General features: G+C 48.7%; 1 protein-coding gene across 7 annotated transcripts in view; it reads right to left on the bottom strand.

Moving 5' to 3' along the window:
- FAM120B (family with sequence similarity 120 member B) overlaps nucleotides 1-16,423 on the bottom strand; it is a 97,888-nt gene that overhangs the window by 72,492 nt on the left and 8,973 nt on the right. For 6 of the 7 annotated variants that reach the window (XM_055433095.2, XM_055433098.2, XM_055433092.2 and 3 more), the window contains exon 2: nucleotides 4,580-5,797. In XM_055433095.2, the coding sequence (XP_055289070.2) occupies nucleotides 4,580-5,776 (1,197 nt within the window). In that variant the 5' untranslated portion in view covers nucleotides 5,777-5,797. Of the gene's footprint in view, nucleotides 1-4,579; nucleotides 5,798-16,423 lie in introns of those variants that run through there. The other variant, XM_088840916.1, reaches the window with a different exon arrangement.

Here is a 16,423-nt window from a genome sequence, read left to right as displayed (position 1 = left end):
TGGAGCCCAATCTCCATGATAGAAACTAACCTCTTTCAGCCCTTCCCAAAAGCCACTTCCCGGTTTCTGCCCCATGAGGTTCCCCTGAAGTGTTATCTCCCCAGAACCCTGTCAGCCTCTGAGAACAAGAACTCACCTCCTCGACCTGAGGGGCTCGACTCACATTTACCACCACTCATTACTTTGCCTCATCTCTCCTGTTAAACCATAAATTCCTTGGGATTAGAAACTGCATCACTTTCATTCACCTGTTTAGTACCGTTTTACTGAGCAGAAACTGTGCCCGAGCACTCGCTTCTTTCTGCTCTGAATGCAGTGGGAGGTGATGAGACGGATGATGTAAATGGATGCCACACTCCCACTCAATGAGGAGTTGAGATCAGATGGTCTGCAATAAGCAACATACAGGTTTCGTGTTTCCGCAAAGAGCACTCTTACCACTGCACGATTACTCCACGACAATTTAAAGCTACCCTACCCCGATGGCACATAAAATGCGCTCTGACAGCAGCCTGGAGCATCGGAACCTCTGCCCATCGGTGTCCTGCTACTGATGCACGCGATGCGCTTGGTCAGGCCCATTCACTCCAGTGACCTGAGTCTTAATACCGTCAACGCCTGCTTCCTTCACACGTAAAATACATTTAACAAAGGTGCTGTCCTCACAGAACTATCCATGAGGATTAAATGAGCTAATACAGAGGCTGGCAAATAGTGCATGGCCAACAGGCGGCCACGACTGCTCTCTGGCTGGACATACTCCAGGGTCTATTCTTGGCTAAATGCTTCTTTAAATCAGGATGGCAGACAAGCTAGCAGCTTTAAAGTCAGCAAGGATCCCAAAAGAGTTATCACTTGATGCTCTAACCAATGAAAGATCATTAGAAGTAACATATTTCTCTATAATGCCCCTTTTGATACAGAATCTATTGGAAACAATACGGTTAGGTATTTCATGATTCTTTTAGTACAATACCCTCTCATGGATTTTCCTACCTTCTTAAGTTTCTTCCTCTTTTTTTATTTCAAAAGTTAGAATTTTGACAAATTTATCAAGTCATAACAAATTATATATTCACTCTATCAAAAAACCTTCAATTTTGGCAGCTGTACAGAGTTGAGATGTAAATTCTTTTCCGGGTGTACACAGGGTTTTCAGAGAAGTTTTCCACAATTATAATATTAATTCACTAACCAGGTCATCCCCACAGCATCTTTTATCTCTGCCCTTACTGCAGATATTACATAGCATTCCACACTTTGAAAAACTTTAACATATTCACCTAATCTGAAAATTCTAAAGCAAGAATCCAGTTTAGCCAATTGCTGGAGGAAACAGCAATGGTTGTGTGCATGCACCCCGGTAATTGCTACATTCAGCTACTTGGCACCAAAGGACTTCTAGGGTGACTACATGTGGCCAAAATGCACGTTTGAATTCTGATTATTGTCAGTGCTGGAAGATACTACTGCAAAAAAAATTTTAAGGAATTTTTAAGGGGAATTTAAGAAACTTCCAAATTATTTTCGAAGTGACCTCTAAGCTCAAGACGTCTGAGTGTCACTGAGGCATGGAACACACTCTGTCCTTCCCCCTGCACCCGCTCACAGGCCCAGGAGACTCTGCTGGGCTCTCCGCCAGACTTCCAGAAAGAGCAAGCCCATCCCCAGCCTCTGCCTTTTTTGCCTCCAAATTGCCACATTCCTGTACTCTGACCTCCACCAAGCCCATGGGTGACCACACCTCTGTAGGCCCCCTGATCCGCCTGTGTGCCAATCCTGACGACCTCCGAGCCCGGCCACGGCCGTGGCGGCATCGGGCAGACCCGCCTCCCTTCTCGCCCATGAACCTGCCTCCCAGGGCCCTTCAGGCTGCTCTCACCGCGCTCTCCTCCCCCTCGGACGCCCTTCACCCCTTAGGGCAGCCCTACTTCTACTGGGAGGGTCTCCACTACATGTAGAGCACACATTTTAAGCATCAAATGGTCCCTGTGAAGCCTTCCTTCTGTTCAGCTCAGGCCAACCCTCACCCCACCAGCCTGAGCACAGGAGCTTCACCTGCACAGCAGGATTCTCTTCTGAAACGCTGCCTGAGTTGCTTCTTTTACTCCAGTCCCACTCCCCTAATCCTAGCTCATAGCCACACCGGTTCATTCTCTACTGTGCTTCAGAAAACAAGTATGTCTGCTCTCGCCACACCTCTGCTTGCTATCCCATGCCTCCTACAAGAGGCTAAGAACGAAGTCCTGAACTCTCTCAGCACACACGTGCTTGCCCTCTGTGGCTGGACCCGACTTCCCTGAACTTCCCTTGGAGGAGACTGGGTGAAACGCCAGGCTCCCCCCCCCCCCCCCCCCCGTGAACACAGTGGACGCCAGTGGGTATGGGGCAGGCCCAGCGAACGCAGCCAGGGTGTGAGAGGCGGAGCCCAGATGGGACAGGGGCGGGGCACACAGACCAGCAGGAACCAGAGCGAAACAGAAGCGAGCAGAGAGGGCCTGGGATGGTGCTGGAAGTGTGGCGTGGGACTTCTCGGAGTCCTGGGCTGGACAAAAAGCAGATGCTGCCCAACTCTCGAATGAGACTCCAAGCAGGGCGGCTCCCTTTCAGACTCTTCTATTCTCCCACTCCCCCACTCCCGACCACGACACTTCCCTCTTCCAGTGCCGATGGACTTTCCAACCCCAGCGAAGGTGGGTGCAATCTTGCGAAGCGTGGAAGACTTGGGCTCAAACGCGGGGTCTTCAAGAACTAGCTGTGTGACCGCTGCAGACATGTCATTGAGGCTTTGCACACCCACGGCCTCACGTGAGCGGGAGACCAGGACGTCCAGCAATAGAGCTGTGTCAGCGGAGACAGTGAGGAACAGCCGAGAACCAGAACACCTACGCAGAGGCGTGTCTCGGAGAGCCAGCGGCAGAGCCAGAGCGAGCGCGGAAGCCGGCGCAGACTGGGCTCCCTGTCCATCCTCTGCTCTCCTTTCTCCTCGGGCTGCGCTGAGGCCCGCCCGTCTCCAGGCTGACATGTTCCACACCCATCCCACTGCTCGTCAGGACCTCCACGTGCAGGTCCATCTCCAACCCTCCTCGAATGTCCACTGACATTCTTTTTCCGAATGTTTCCAGGTAGAATTAACGTCTTAATACTTTTTCACGTATAACTCTCCTGAAACGTACCACGTCCTACCTCTCACTGTCATTTCCTATGATAGATAAGAAGCTACCCCCTCTGTTACAAGGCGAGGCGTGTGACAGACAGAGGGGAAGACTCCCTGCAGCTGTGCGGGGGGGAGGGGAGAGGTCACTGACAGAGAGCGGAGAGACACCGGAGGCCGAGGACACTCCCTGAGAGCGCGGCGGGGCGGGGCGGGGCGGGGCCGGCAAGGCCAGGCCCTCCCAGGACCGCCCCTCCTGGAAGGAGAGAGCTGAACCAGAGAGGGCATTCCAGGGGCACCTGTGGCAGACATCGGCCACTCAAACAGGGTGGGCGGCCTCTCTGGGTGTGACAGGAAAGCCCAACAGGCACCGACCAGCAGAGGGGCCCAAGGGCCGTCCAGGAGAGGGGCAGGCGGGAGGGGGCAGGGACAGCTGGAGCAGAAGGCAGCAGCCCGGAAGGCGACCCGCTTGGTGCAGGTCACCGCTTCCCTCCAAAGAGCTAGGAAATGCAAATCAGGGCTTTATTTCTCCGTGCAGCATGACAAAGGGGCTGCAAGGGGCAAAAGTCTGTTTAGGAAGAGTTCTCAGATGTCTACAGTCATCCACACAGGGTGGTAAGAGCCACTGAACAGATCAAAGTAAGAAGACTTAAGAGAGACAGGTTGTGAAAAATGGGAGATGTTTCTAGGTTTTTAACTTGGAAAGATGGTGACACTCAATGCAAGAACAATGGAAAGCTGTGAGTAAAGTCCTATCTGGCGCTGCACTTGCTGAGATGCCTCAGGGCATTAGTGTCCATACGCACCCCCGCTGTAACCCAAGGGGGATGAGAGGTTTCGATGAGATAATAGATACACTGCAAGCAGACAGACCCTACACAGAGCAGGCAGTTCAGGAACAGTGGCCCTCCTTCAAAACTATCAAGGCTCTGTATCACTTTCAGGACTACATTCAAACCCCGAGGGTGGCATGCAGGAATAGCCACTGTCTGGCTGCATCTGTCCTTCCCAATTATCTTCTCCTTACTTAGCTCTTCACACCCCAGGCCTCAGCTACTTGTCCCAGAGCTCTACTGAGGGCACAGGTCCCATCTTTGCCTGTTCACAGCAAACCTTGGGCCCAGGAAGGCTTGGCTCCACTTGTAACTACTCCTCTGGGGACTTCTCTCTGTCCTTAACCCACAGTGGTCATGCTCTTTCAAATCCCTAGCACGCTGTAACAGCCATGGAACAACACGAGACAGAGCTCACAGTGTACATTTTCACATGTATTGTGAAGCTGCTAGCTAAACTCAAAGGTTCGGCTCTGTGGCCCCCACCGTGTCTTAACCACTGCATGCAGTCAACAAATATTCACTGACAAATCCATCACTGGGTACATTTTCAATCATGACACTTTATATTCGGGTGGGCATGTCCACCTACCTTTAAGAGTTCAGGATCCGAAACCATAGTTACTTGATGCTTGGCTTCAGGCCCCATATTTACAGGGTCTTCTTGTTTAACTTCAGTGTTTGTACACATGGGTGTTTCTAGGTTAAATTCAGGGTCTGTACCTACAGGTAATTTCTGCTTGGATTCAGGGTCCATACACATGGGAACTTCTTGCTTAGGTTCAGGATCTGAACTCATGGATAGTAGCTGATTGTCCAGGGTTACTACATCTTTAGGTTTTTGGATAAACCATGGAGATTTCTGTCCTGGCAAAAGATACGATGCTACTCCTTTATAAAAAAGAGCTTTGTTTGGTCCCAAAGGCAGCATTTCTTCCAGCGTTTTCTCACCTTGATGCAACCGAAGAACTTGGGATATGTGGTCTGCTACAGCTGCGATAGCACTGCCTTTCCTGTCGCGGTTCTCTCTCACAGAGGCACAGGAAGCCAAGCACTGGTACCGAAAGCTCTCGAACATGCCTTCTGGGACGACGTCATTGCCAAGCAGGCAGGCCAGCAGAGGCAGGTCGGCCAGGCTGAGCCCAAGGCTCTCACAGAGCCTCTCCCGGCAGAGCATGACGGTGTCCAGACTGTCCAGGGAGAGCTCGCTGATTGAAAAGTAGGGGCAGGTGTCATAGATCAAGTAGTCGGTATCTTCTCCAAGAATCCCAAGACAGTTGTTCTGGAAGCCATAGGAGGCCACCTCGTAGTCCGCCTCCTGTAACGAGCACAGAGTTTCCTGACCCAGGGCCTTCAAAGCAAACCGTGTAAATATGGCCAGCCCCGAGGGGATGAAGAACATGTTTCTGCCTGGCTGCTCCCTGTGGGACTTGATGTAGTGGAAGATCTTGGCTATCTCCCTATTGTTCTTGAGTCTGCGTTTCACCCACTCATCTCTCTTGGACTGCTCCACCATGCCATCGAAGAAGAAGACCAGCTTGATGCCAACAGCGGTAAAAGCTCTCACGAATTCTCGCAAAGAAGAATAGTACTCCCGCCACTGTCCGCCGCAGACCCAGGACTCCGGCGTGTACCAGTACCTGAGGCAGCACATGGCGTCGACCACGACGGCGGGTGTCCCTCCGGGATGCCGGCTCCGGTGGCGTTCCGCCAGCTCCTTGAAATTTACCACCGTACATACGTGTGGGCAGCTACTTGCCACAAACCCATGCAAACCTCTCACACCCATAATGGAACTCCTGGGAAGGATCTGAAAAGGAAAAGAAATGAGTAAATACGGTGTCATCATCAGACACATGGCGCCTTTCAAAGCAAACACAGTCAAAGCTTCGTATTCACTCTGTCATCATAACACAGGGACTGTCATGCTCAGGAGCCCGAGAGCCCTCCTCGCACATACCTGCGGGACTGGGCCTGAGGGAGGCGCTGAGTCGGACTTCGACCAGGACAATGCAGGGCAGGGCTCTCTCAAGATTTTCACTATGACTATTATTCAAAAGATTTCTCAACAAAGTTTGAAAACAGGTTAACAGTTTCAAAGAAGTAATGCTTCCCATCTAGGAGTGCAAACAGAAGTCAATTTTGAAAACTTAAAATGTAAAACTGATACGTGCAACACTGATGTTTCTCAGAATAATTTTTCTGAGTGAAGGAAGCTGGACCAAGACGTGCACGCTGCTGTCAACACCTAGCCACCTGAGCGCCGAGCTGCCGCAGGGGCCAGAGCCCTGGGGCTGTCTGCGGTGGGGCAGGAGGAGGTATAGACACTGCGGACGCAAAGTATAGACATGTTCACTACCTTGGCTGTGGGGCGGTTTCATAGGTGAACACAGGCTTGAAGTTTCCCGCATATCAAGTATATCTCAATAAAAATGTTAAAAAGACTAAGTGAAAATTCTCTAGGCCAAATATCTGCAACATTTGAGATGATGACTGAGTGACTTTAGAAGAAAAACTATCTGTTCTAAAACGTAAACACACACAAAATAGTTCAAAGAGTTAGAATTCACAATCTGGAAAAAAAAATCTAAGCAGAGTCCTTTATATAAGTGTGATGTCCTTGTACATAATAAAAGACACCCATCAGTGGTCAGACATCTTTTAACATCCTATTCTTCTCATCAAGGCTTCATGTCCTCTAATAAAACAAAACAAAAGAATCCTTATCACACAAACAGCAGCAGAGAGAAAACGGCCCTCTCCCAGGCCACAGGCTGACGGCAGCCACCCCAGCTACCCCCACACAGCAGAACCAGCTCCTACCCACCACCTGCCAGACATCACTGGGCACTCAAAACACACGTCTCCACTCTTCAAAACCACCTTGGTGGGTAAAAATTGTAAGCCCTATTTCACAAATGAAGACATTATAAGCAAATTACTAGGCTGGGAAAAGGCCCTTGTGGCCCCCTTCTAAGAATGTACAGCTGTTAATGCACAGTGGCCTCTAACAGAATTTAAAACTACCTACTGAATTGCTACTAATAATAAACATAGGGCTTCCCTGGTGGCTCAGACAGTAAAGAATCCACCTGCAATATAGAAGACATGGGTTCAGTCCTTGGGTTGGGAAGATCCTCTGGAGAGGGGAATGGCTGCCCACTCCAGTATTCTTGCCTTGCCTGGAGAATTCCATGGACAGAGCAGCATGGTGGGCTACAATCCATAGGGTTGCAAAGAGTCAGCCATGACTGAGCGACTAACACTTTCACTTTTCACTGGTGTCTGAGCAGTAAAGAATCTGCCTGTCAATGCAGGAGACACGGGGTCAATCCCTGGATCAGGAAGATACCCTAGAGACGGAAATGGCAACCCACTCCAGTATTCTTGTCCGGAAAATCCCATTGACGGAGGAGCCTGGCAGGCTATATAGTCCACGGGGTCACAAAGAGTTGGACATGACTTAGTGTCTACACAACAATAATAAAGAATATCTAAAAACTGAGTGGACACAAATAGCACATTTAAGCTGAAACCGAGTGAGGCCATCTCAGTAAGCTGTCAGACACGATGGACCCACATATCCCAAACCACTGCAGACCTCCTGCTGGCACTGGGCTGGCCTGGGAAGGCGTGTGTGCTTCTGATGCAGAAGATGGACTTCACAGAACAACCAGCTCAACCACAAGGAAGTTTCCCAGGCAGGCTCCTGGGCCTGGCGGGAAAGCAGATATGTTTCAGAACACAAAGAAGGGCTGTCAGACTGGACAAAAACCAAACTGGAATTTTTTTTAAAAAAGGATTGTGGACGATGAGAGGACCCAAGGCAGACCTTACCCAGCGGGAGTTTGACTCTTTCTCTGCTGTGAAAGGAGACCAGCTTCTTCCTCGGCCCGTGTGGGGCCTGAGGACCCTCCCGCCAAGCCCGCGAGGAGACACGCAGGCGCGCAGGCCCCAGGCCGCCTCCTCTCCCGTTCGCACACGCAGCCGGCTTGTCCGGCAGCCCTGCCTCGCTGGCCTTGGCTGCCTTCCCTCACTCAGAAAAAGACATTTTTGTTTCAAGCGTTTTTCTACTAAAACTGCAAGTGACAACACCGAGTTTCTTGAAACACTCTCCTCTTTATTTTGCAAGAAGTCGGGCTCAGCCTCTGCTTTGATTTCATTCAAATGATTTTCCTCCTCGCTTACCCCAGTAGTAAAAAGCTCACTATTTTTTAAAACAGGTACTGGTTTTTCCTGTATTTTACACTGCCAATTTCTCAGTTTGAATCACAAATTATCTCAGGAATGAGCTCTTCTATGGTATTTACAAAGAAAATTTTGGATAGGCAAAGATTTGGGAACTTGGGACATTAGAGGATGCCTTCTGGCATTTCAGGTCTTCAAAGTGTGAATGTAGTCTTAACCTGCCATCAGCGCAGTGTGTGGTGTGAAAAGAAATGCTTAAAAAGAGACTCTGTGAGTATTACCTTGTTAAATAACTTTCTTCTGTTTTTTAAGCCTTTTATTTCTAACAGTATATAGTAAGGATTTATATTCTTTTAAAGGTAGTTTTTAAGATGACTGCAAATATATATAATATATAAAATACATATTGTAAAATTACATATATATACACACATACACATATATAAAGTTTTACTTATTCTACCTGCAAATTATACAGGAAACTGCCATTACCTAGATAACTATTGTTTGGAAAGAAAACAAAAGTTAGTCTCATCAGGGAGGAGTCTTACTGCCCAAAGGAGAATCTGGGGATCCTGCTCACTAGTGTGGGCCTCAGAGCAGGGGTCACCCCGTCAGATCCCTAACACCCAGCAGAGTCAGGTACGTAAGGCCTGGCAAGCATCTGTGAGGGAGCAGATGGATGAAGGCATCACAGGGTAGGCACATAAAGAGAAGCCAGGAACCAGAAAGTTTACAGACTCAGCTGTGGGCAAAGAAAGACTGCAAACCGGAGTCTGACCGGAGAGAAGACGTCAGGGCCGGGGAGTTTAGGAAGAAGCCACGCAGGCGCACAGCAGGGCAGGGCGGGGGCTGCAAAGGGGGACCGGGGGAGCCTTCCTCTGCTCAGTCCAGCCCAGTCCCGAAGTCCAGAGCGACCGGTAACTGAGGCCTGGAGAGAAGCACCGAGAAACCCAGAAACTCCTTTATCCACCATCTTTCCACTGACAGCACTTAGAGAGATGGAGAGGCAGGCCTCAGCAAAAGACATATGCTCTCCTACCTGCCACTGAGACCAAAGGTGATGCATGGAGGGCCACTCAGAGCACAAGCACAGGACAGTGGGCCCACGACAGCCCCAGACACACCCCCGCGGACGGCGGACAGCCCCGGGCACACCCCCGCGGACGGCGGACAGCCCTGGGCACACTCATGGACCATGGACATCCCCGGGCACATTCCCACGGACAGTCCAGGGCACACCCCCGGGGACGGCGGACAGCCCCGGGCACACTCCCACGGACCGCGGACAGCCCCGGGCACACTCATGGACCATGGACAGTCCAGGGCACACCCCCATAGACCACGGACAGTCCAGGGCACACCCCCACGGATCAAGGACAGTCCAGGGCACATACCCACAGATCACGGACAGTCCAGGGCATACTCCCCACGGATCAAGGACAGTCCAGGGCACGCACCCATGGATCACGGACAGCCCAGGGCACACTCCCCATGGATCACGGACAGTCCAGGGCACTCTCCTCCATGGACCCATGACAGCCCAAGGCACCCCCCCAAGGATCACGTACAGCCTAGGGCACACTCCCATGGACCATGGACAGTCCAGGGCAAACACCCCACAGAAGAGTGCAGGACAAGCAGTACCAGCAGTTGTGGCTGTGTACGGTACACTCGGCATCCCAGAGGTTCAGGGCATAATAGTCAAAGGTGAAAAGACAACACCTGTGCAAAGGCAAATTAATGAGGGAGACTGCGACACAGGAAGCTGGTTCTGAGCGCATCTGAAAAGCTGGCTGGCTAAGCTGAGCTTTTTAAAGCTGGAGACAAATCAGATTAATATTCTACAGAAATAAAACCATAACCTCTTGATAGATCTGTATCAGACGAAAATAATGTCTCTAAAAGACAAAAATCTACAAATTAACATGTAACATCATGATATTTGGGCTGCATCAAGAGTAAACAGCAAATTAAAAGAGAAACGGACATTCTCTTAGAAAACTGAATTATCTCGGGTGTATCTCTTGGAAACGGCCTAGGATTCGGAAAAGGATGCACAGTACTCCTTTGCGCTGGCTTTGTGTCTGAGTCTTGGGTAACTGCTCTCAGCGGGAATCTGCTGCCTGGGCCCATGCCCCCTCATGAGGCCCCCAGAGGTTGAAGTGGAGGGTCTGAGGTCCACTCTCTCCTCTTCTCCCCGTGAGCCCCAGCTAAAAAGAGGAACTTAAAGTGACCCTTAGTACACAGCAGGGTTTAAGAAAAAGGACTGAAAATTCAGAGATGAAAATGTGTCCCAGGCCAGCACAAGACAAGGCAGTTGCTCAGCGTTCACCAGAATTCACAAGCACAGCCTCAGGGCAGCCCTGGGCGGTGGCTCGGCTCCCAGGCGGGTCTCCTCAGTGGAGGCTCCACACAAGACACAGAACAACTGGCCAAGCCAGCACCCCTGTCGCCACTCCAGTGGACGTGAGCCAACCGAGACAGACAGGGTCCTGCCTTCAGCAGCTTACACTCTGGCAGGAAAAGCCCCAGCAAGCGGTCATCACTGGGGCATCACTTCAGGGCAGAGAAAAGCAGACAGCATGAGGGAAGGTCAGCAGGAAGACACAACCCATCCTGGGATCCGCAAGGGCCATCTGAGGAAGGGGCTGCATCTGGGGAAGGGGGTGCCCAGGGTCCTGACAAAGGCAGACGGGGTGGGTGGTGCAGCCAGAGGGAGTGGGAGGGCAGGCGGACGGGAGGCACGAGGCAGAGCGACAGGGAAACCTTTTTATTTAGGTCCATAGGGTGTCTTTTTATATTAAATCCATGTTTCTAAGGTGCTTAAAATATCTGTTCCATTACGCAGTTTAACCTGCAACTTCACTTAGCATATTATAAATGTGTTCTTCAACATGGAAAATGGGGGACAAAAAAACCCAAATGCCTGGGCCTGGCCAGAGCCTCTGCTGGAGGGAAGAGTGTGGAGATGTAGGTGGCTGCAGGGACAGGGGCTTCCAAACCCACACACACGTGCACTCTCGGTCCTGAGGGGAAGTAGGTGTCACGCAAAGCTCTTCAGCAAGTGTATTTTGGAAGCACCGCCTTGCCTGTGCTGAGGAGGAGGGATGGAGGCAGGCCAGACATCCAAAGCCCTCTCTCACTGGGAAGAACCCCAGTTCTGGAGGGATGCAAAGCCCTGTGTTCTACTGCAAGACAGAGAGGCTAAAGACAGCCTCTGTAGCCTCTTCCCCCCAGTACACCGAAGGCATGAGGTCCAGCAGCTGTGGACACAGCAGCGAGCAAGACAGACGCCTAAGACGTGCACCTTGAAAGGAGCGAAGGCTCAGGGTCTGTTGGGAGAGAAGCAGGCCTGGGCGTGTGCAGACATGTCCGAACGCACCAAGCCACACACTGTGAACCGGTGCCCGCAGTGGACGCCCCCTGCAGCCCCACTGGTGCACTGTGTGGTTTTGTTCAGACTCCACTGTGAGGCCTGCCTGCCTGCCAGCAAAGAAGGCAGGAAGAGCCGGCAGCTGGGGGCAGTCAGCAGTGTGCAATCACCTGCTGAGGTCACAGACAGTAACAGCACAGCCAGCTCCTCTTGCGAGGGGCTGCCCACCCCGAACATCACACTTCAGAGATCTCGTGGTGGCTGGGGCCACAGGGAAGACCACCCCTGGCAGAGCCAGTCCTGGGGCGCTCATAGCCACAGCGCTCCTTTCTGGAGGTGCTCCCAGCCCCAGGGGCCCTAATGGACCAGAGGGACTGAAGGGGCACCCAGAGGCTTACAGGTCAATGAACTCAGAAAAGGAAAATGCCTGCCACCTATAAAAACTTACGCCTCATTGATTCAGAATTCAGAATAAGACTCCAATGTAAGTTTCAAAATTCACAAGTAAAATTGAAATAATTTATTCATAAGAAACTTCTCGGGTTCTGATTTATCATCTGCGAATCACTCTTCTGCATGATTCTAACAATTAGCTCCGAGTCCACAGTAATGGAAAGGGCGTAAGACAGGCGTGCCCATGCTGACAAGGGTCAGAACCTCTGACAGCTGACCTAGGAAACCCAGGGGACAGGAAAACACCACACAAACAGCAGGGAAAACTGGCACACGTGCCTCCACAAGCCCTAACCCTATTCTCATCACAACAAGGTGTGTTTACAATGTTTACTTGAGATCATATCACAGGGATTAGGGAAAGTTCCTATCACATACAGCACCTTCTATTAAGAAAGCAGGGAATGGTGGCTCAGTGGTGAAGACTGCAATTCCAATGCAGGGGACCCAGGTTCAGTCTCTGTTTCGGGAACTAAAATCCCATAAGCTACAGAGCATGGCAAAAAAAAAAAAAATTTTTTTTTAAGCAAGCAGGCAAATCCTCTATTTTAGAAAGATTTCTATTCTAAATGTGAGATTTTTCTGCTTAATGGGCAAAAATCCAAAATTAAATTATCTGGAAAACTCTGCTGTTCAGAGCTAGTATCCCCTTGTCCCGATGGCAACCACTCTACCATACACGACTTACAGTAACTTACATGAGTCTGTACTGGGCTAACTGTCCGAGCTAAAGTACTAACAAGGAGAGCACCCGTCACTACTTTGTGCCTTCCAGAGCCCAGCGAGCATTCAGGCGTGCAGCTGGACAGCTGTGTGTTTAAGAGCAGGTGTTCCACAGTAAGAGCCGACATCAACGGACTCCTTGAGTAACACTTGTTTATAAGGAAAAGGGTGCGGAGGACCTGGCTTTTTAGCTAGTAATGGCTCTGACTTACTGGCTGACTGAAGAGGAGAAATCACTGACTCTTTGTACACCACTGACTTCTTCATTTGCACAAATAAGACAATGGTTTACCTCTCAATTTGGCGGATTTTAAACTAGTACTATAAACTCCTTTAGTAGTTTATATTATTATATGTATACAGATAATTTAAACCTTAAGTAACATGTTTTAATTCTCTGAAAACTTTTCCAACAGAACACCTTACAAAGAAATAGAAATTTACTTATAAAAGCAAATGAAAATGTAAGTTACTCACACTTGTTCCTTTAAGAAAGTAACTGATAGTATAGGATGCCTCACTTTCAAACTAATAAAATTAAGATGAAATTAATCTCTCTGACTGAATTCCCAGTGTGTGACCCTAATTTCAGTGGAGGTAAGAGCTGCTTTTATGATCTTAATTAAGTGGACTTCCCTTACTTTCAACCTTTTCTTGAAGGAGGTGGCAACGCAGTAGCAATGAAGCAAACCAAATACACACACTGCTGCAAATGTTCTGCCCCCGAGCTCAGCTGTCGATCTGTGACCTCGTTCTTCCTGACGCAAGAGCAAACTAAAGCTACGTTACAACAGGAATGTGACCAGCCCCACTCATTCACATTTTCTGTTTGGCATCATTCAGCTGCTAAGCCATGTCTGACTCTGTCACCCCATGGACTGTAGCACGCTGTCCTTCACCATTTCCTGGAGTTTGCTCAAATTCATGTTCACTGAGTCAGTGACGCTATCAATCCATCTCACCCTCTGCCTCCCCCTTTTTTTGCTTTAAATCTTTCCCAGCATCAGGGTTTTTTCCAATGAGTTTGCTCTTTACATCAGGTAGCCAAAGTATTGGAGTTTCAGCTTCAGTCCTTCCAATAAATATTCAGAACTGATTTCCTTCAGGCTTAAGTGGTTTGACTTCCATGCAATCCAAAGGACTCTCAGAGTCTTGGCAAATACCAGTTTGAAAATATCAATTCTTCAAAGAAGGTGCTCAGCTTTCTTTACAGTCCAACTTTCATATCCATACGTGACTACTGGGAAAACCACAGCTTTGACACACAGACTTCTTTGGCAATGTCTCTGCTTTTGAATACACTGTCTAGGCTTGTAATACCTTTCCTTCAAAGGAGCAAGCATTTTTTAATTTCATGGCTCCAGTCACCATCGGCAGTGATTTGGGAGCCCAAGAAAATAAAATCTACCACTGTTTCCATTGTTTCCCCATCTATTCGCCAGGATGTGATGGGACTGGATGCCATGATCTTAGCTTTTTGAGTGTTGAGTTTTAAACCAGCTTTTTCACTCTCCTCTTTCACTTTCATCAAAAGGCTCTTTAATTCCTCTACCTTTCTGCCATTAACGGTGGTGTCACCTACATTATCTGAGGTTATTGCTATTTCTCCCAGATATGGGGATTCCAGCTTGTGCTTCATCCAGCATGGCATTTTGCATGATGTACTCTGCATATAAGTTGAATATGCAGGGTGACAATTACAGCCTTGACATACTCCTTGCCCAATTTGGAACCAGTCTGCTGTTCCATGTCCAGTTCTAACTGTTGCTTCTTGACCTGCATACAGGTTTCCTAGGAGGCAGGTAAGGTGGTCTGGTATTTCCATCTCTCTAAGAATTTTCAACAGTTTTTTGTGATCCACACCATCAAGTGTTTTAGCATAGTCAATGAAACATGTTTTTTCTTGAATTCTCTTGCTTTTTCTAAGATCCAACAAATGCTGGCAATTAGATTTCTGGTTCCTCTGTCTTTTATAAATCCAGCTTGAACATCTGGAAGTTCTTGTTTCATGTACTGATGAAGCGTAGCTTGGAGAATTTTGAGCATTACTTTGCCAGCATGTAAGATGAGTGCTGCTGGACAGGGAGGCCTGGCGTGCTGTGATTCATGGGGTCGCAAAGAGTCAGACAGGACTGAGCGACTGAACTGAACTTAAAGATGAGCGCAACTGTGCGGCAGTCGGAACATTCTTTGGCATTGCCTTTCTTTGGGGCTTCCTCTGAGGCTCAGCTGGTAAAGAATCCACCTGCAACGTGGGAGACCTGGTTTTGATCCCTGGGTTGGGAAGGTACACTGGAGAAGGGAAAGGTTACCCACGCCAGTATTCTGGCCTGGAGAATTCCATGAACTGTATAGTCTATGGGGTAACAAAGAGTCGGACACGACTGAGTGACTTTCATTCACTTCTTTGGGACTGGAGTGAAAACTGACCTTTTTCAGTCCTGTGGCCACTGCTGAGTTTTCCAAATTTGCTGGCATATTGAGTGCAGCCCTTTCACAGCATCATCTTTTAGGATTTGAAATAGCTCAGCTGGAATTCCATCACCTCCACTAGCATTGTTTGTAGTGATGTTTCCTAAGGACCTCTTGACTTCCCATTCCAGGATGTCTGGCTCTAGGTGAGTGATCACATCGTCGTGATTATCTGGGTCATTAACATCTTTTATGTATAGTTCTCTGTATTCTTGCCACCTTTTCTTAATATTTTTTGCTTTTGTTTGGTCCATACCATTTCCATCCTTTATTGTGCCCAGCTTTGCATGAAATGTTCCCTTGGTATCTCTAGGTTTCTTGAAAAGATCTCTAGTCTTTTCCATTCTATTGTTTTCCTCTATTTCTTTGCATTGATCACTTAGGAACACTTTATCTGTCCTTGCTAATCTTTGGAAGTCTGCATTCAGATTAATATATCTTTCCTTTTCTCCTTTGCCTTTCACTTCTTTTCTCAGCTACGTGTAAGGCCTCCTCAGACAATCATTTTGCCTTTTTGCATTTCTTTTTCTTGGGGATGGTTTGATCAACGCCTCGTGTACAATGTTACAAACCTCCATATATTGTCTCAAGCACTCTATCTATCAGATCTAATCCCTTGAATCTACTTGTTACTTCCACTGTATAATTCCACTGTAAGGGATTTGATTTAGGTCATACCTGAATGGCCTAGTAGTTTTCCCTACTTTCTTCAATTTAAGCCTAAATTTTGCAATAAGGAGCTCATGATCTAAGTCACAGTCAGCTCCCGTTCTTGTTTTTGCTGACTGTATAGAGCTTCTCCCTCTTTGGCTGCAAAGAATAAAATCACTCTGATTTTGGTATTGACCATCTTGTGATGTCCATGTGTACAGTTGTATCTTGGTTGTTGGAAGAGGATGTTTGCTCTGATCAGTGCGTTCTCTCGGCGAAACTCTGTTAGCCTTTGCCCTACTTCATTCTATACTCCAAGGCCAAACTTGCCTGTTATTCTGGGAATATCTTGACTTCCTATTTTTGCATGCCAGTCCCCTATGATGAAAAGGACATCTTTTTTTTGGTGTTAGTTCTAGGAGGTTTTGTAGGTCTTCATCATTTCAGTTCAGTTCAGTCGCTTAATCGTGTCCGACTCTCTGCAACGCCATGAACCACAGCACGCCAGGCCTCCCTGTCCATCACCAACTCCCGGAGTTCACTCAAACTCATGTCCATCGAGTCGGTGATGCC

The sequence above is a fragment of the Moschus berezovskii genome, chromosome 10, assembly GCF_049115385.1.
Source record: "Moschus berezovskii isolate FMDL1 chromosome 10, NW_MosBer_1.0, whole genome shotgun sequence".
In the NCBI taxonomy this organism is placed as follows: Eukaryota; Metazoa; Chordata; class Mammalia; order Artiodactyla; family Moschidae; genus Moschus; species Moschus berezovskii.
This window is presented reverse-complemented; position numbering and strand designations above follow the sequence as displayed.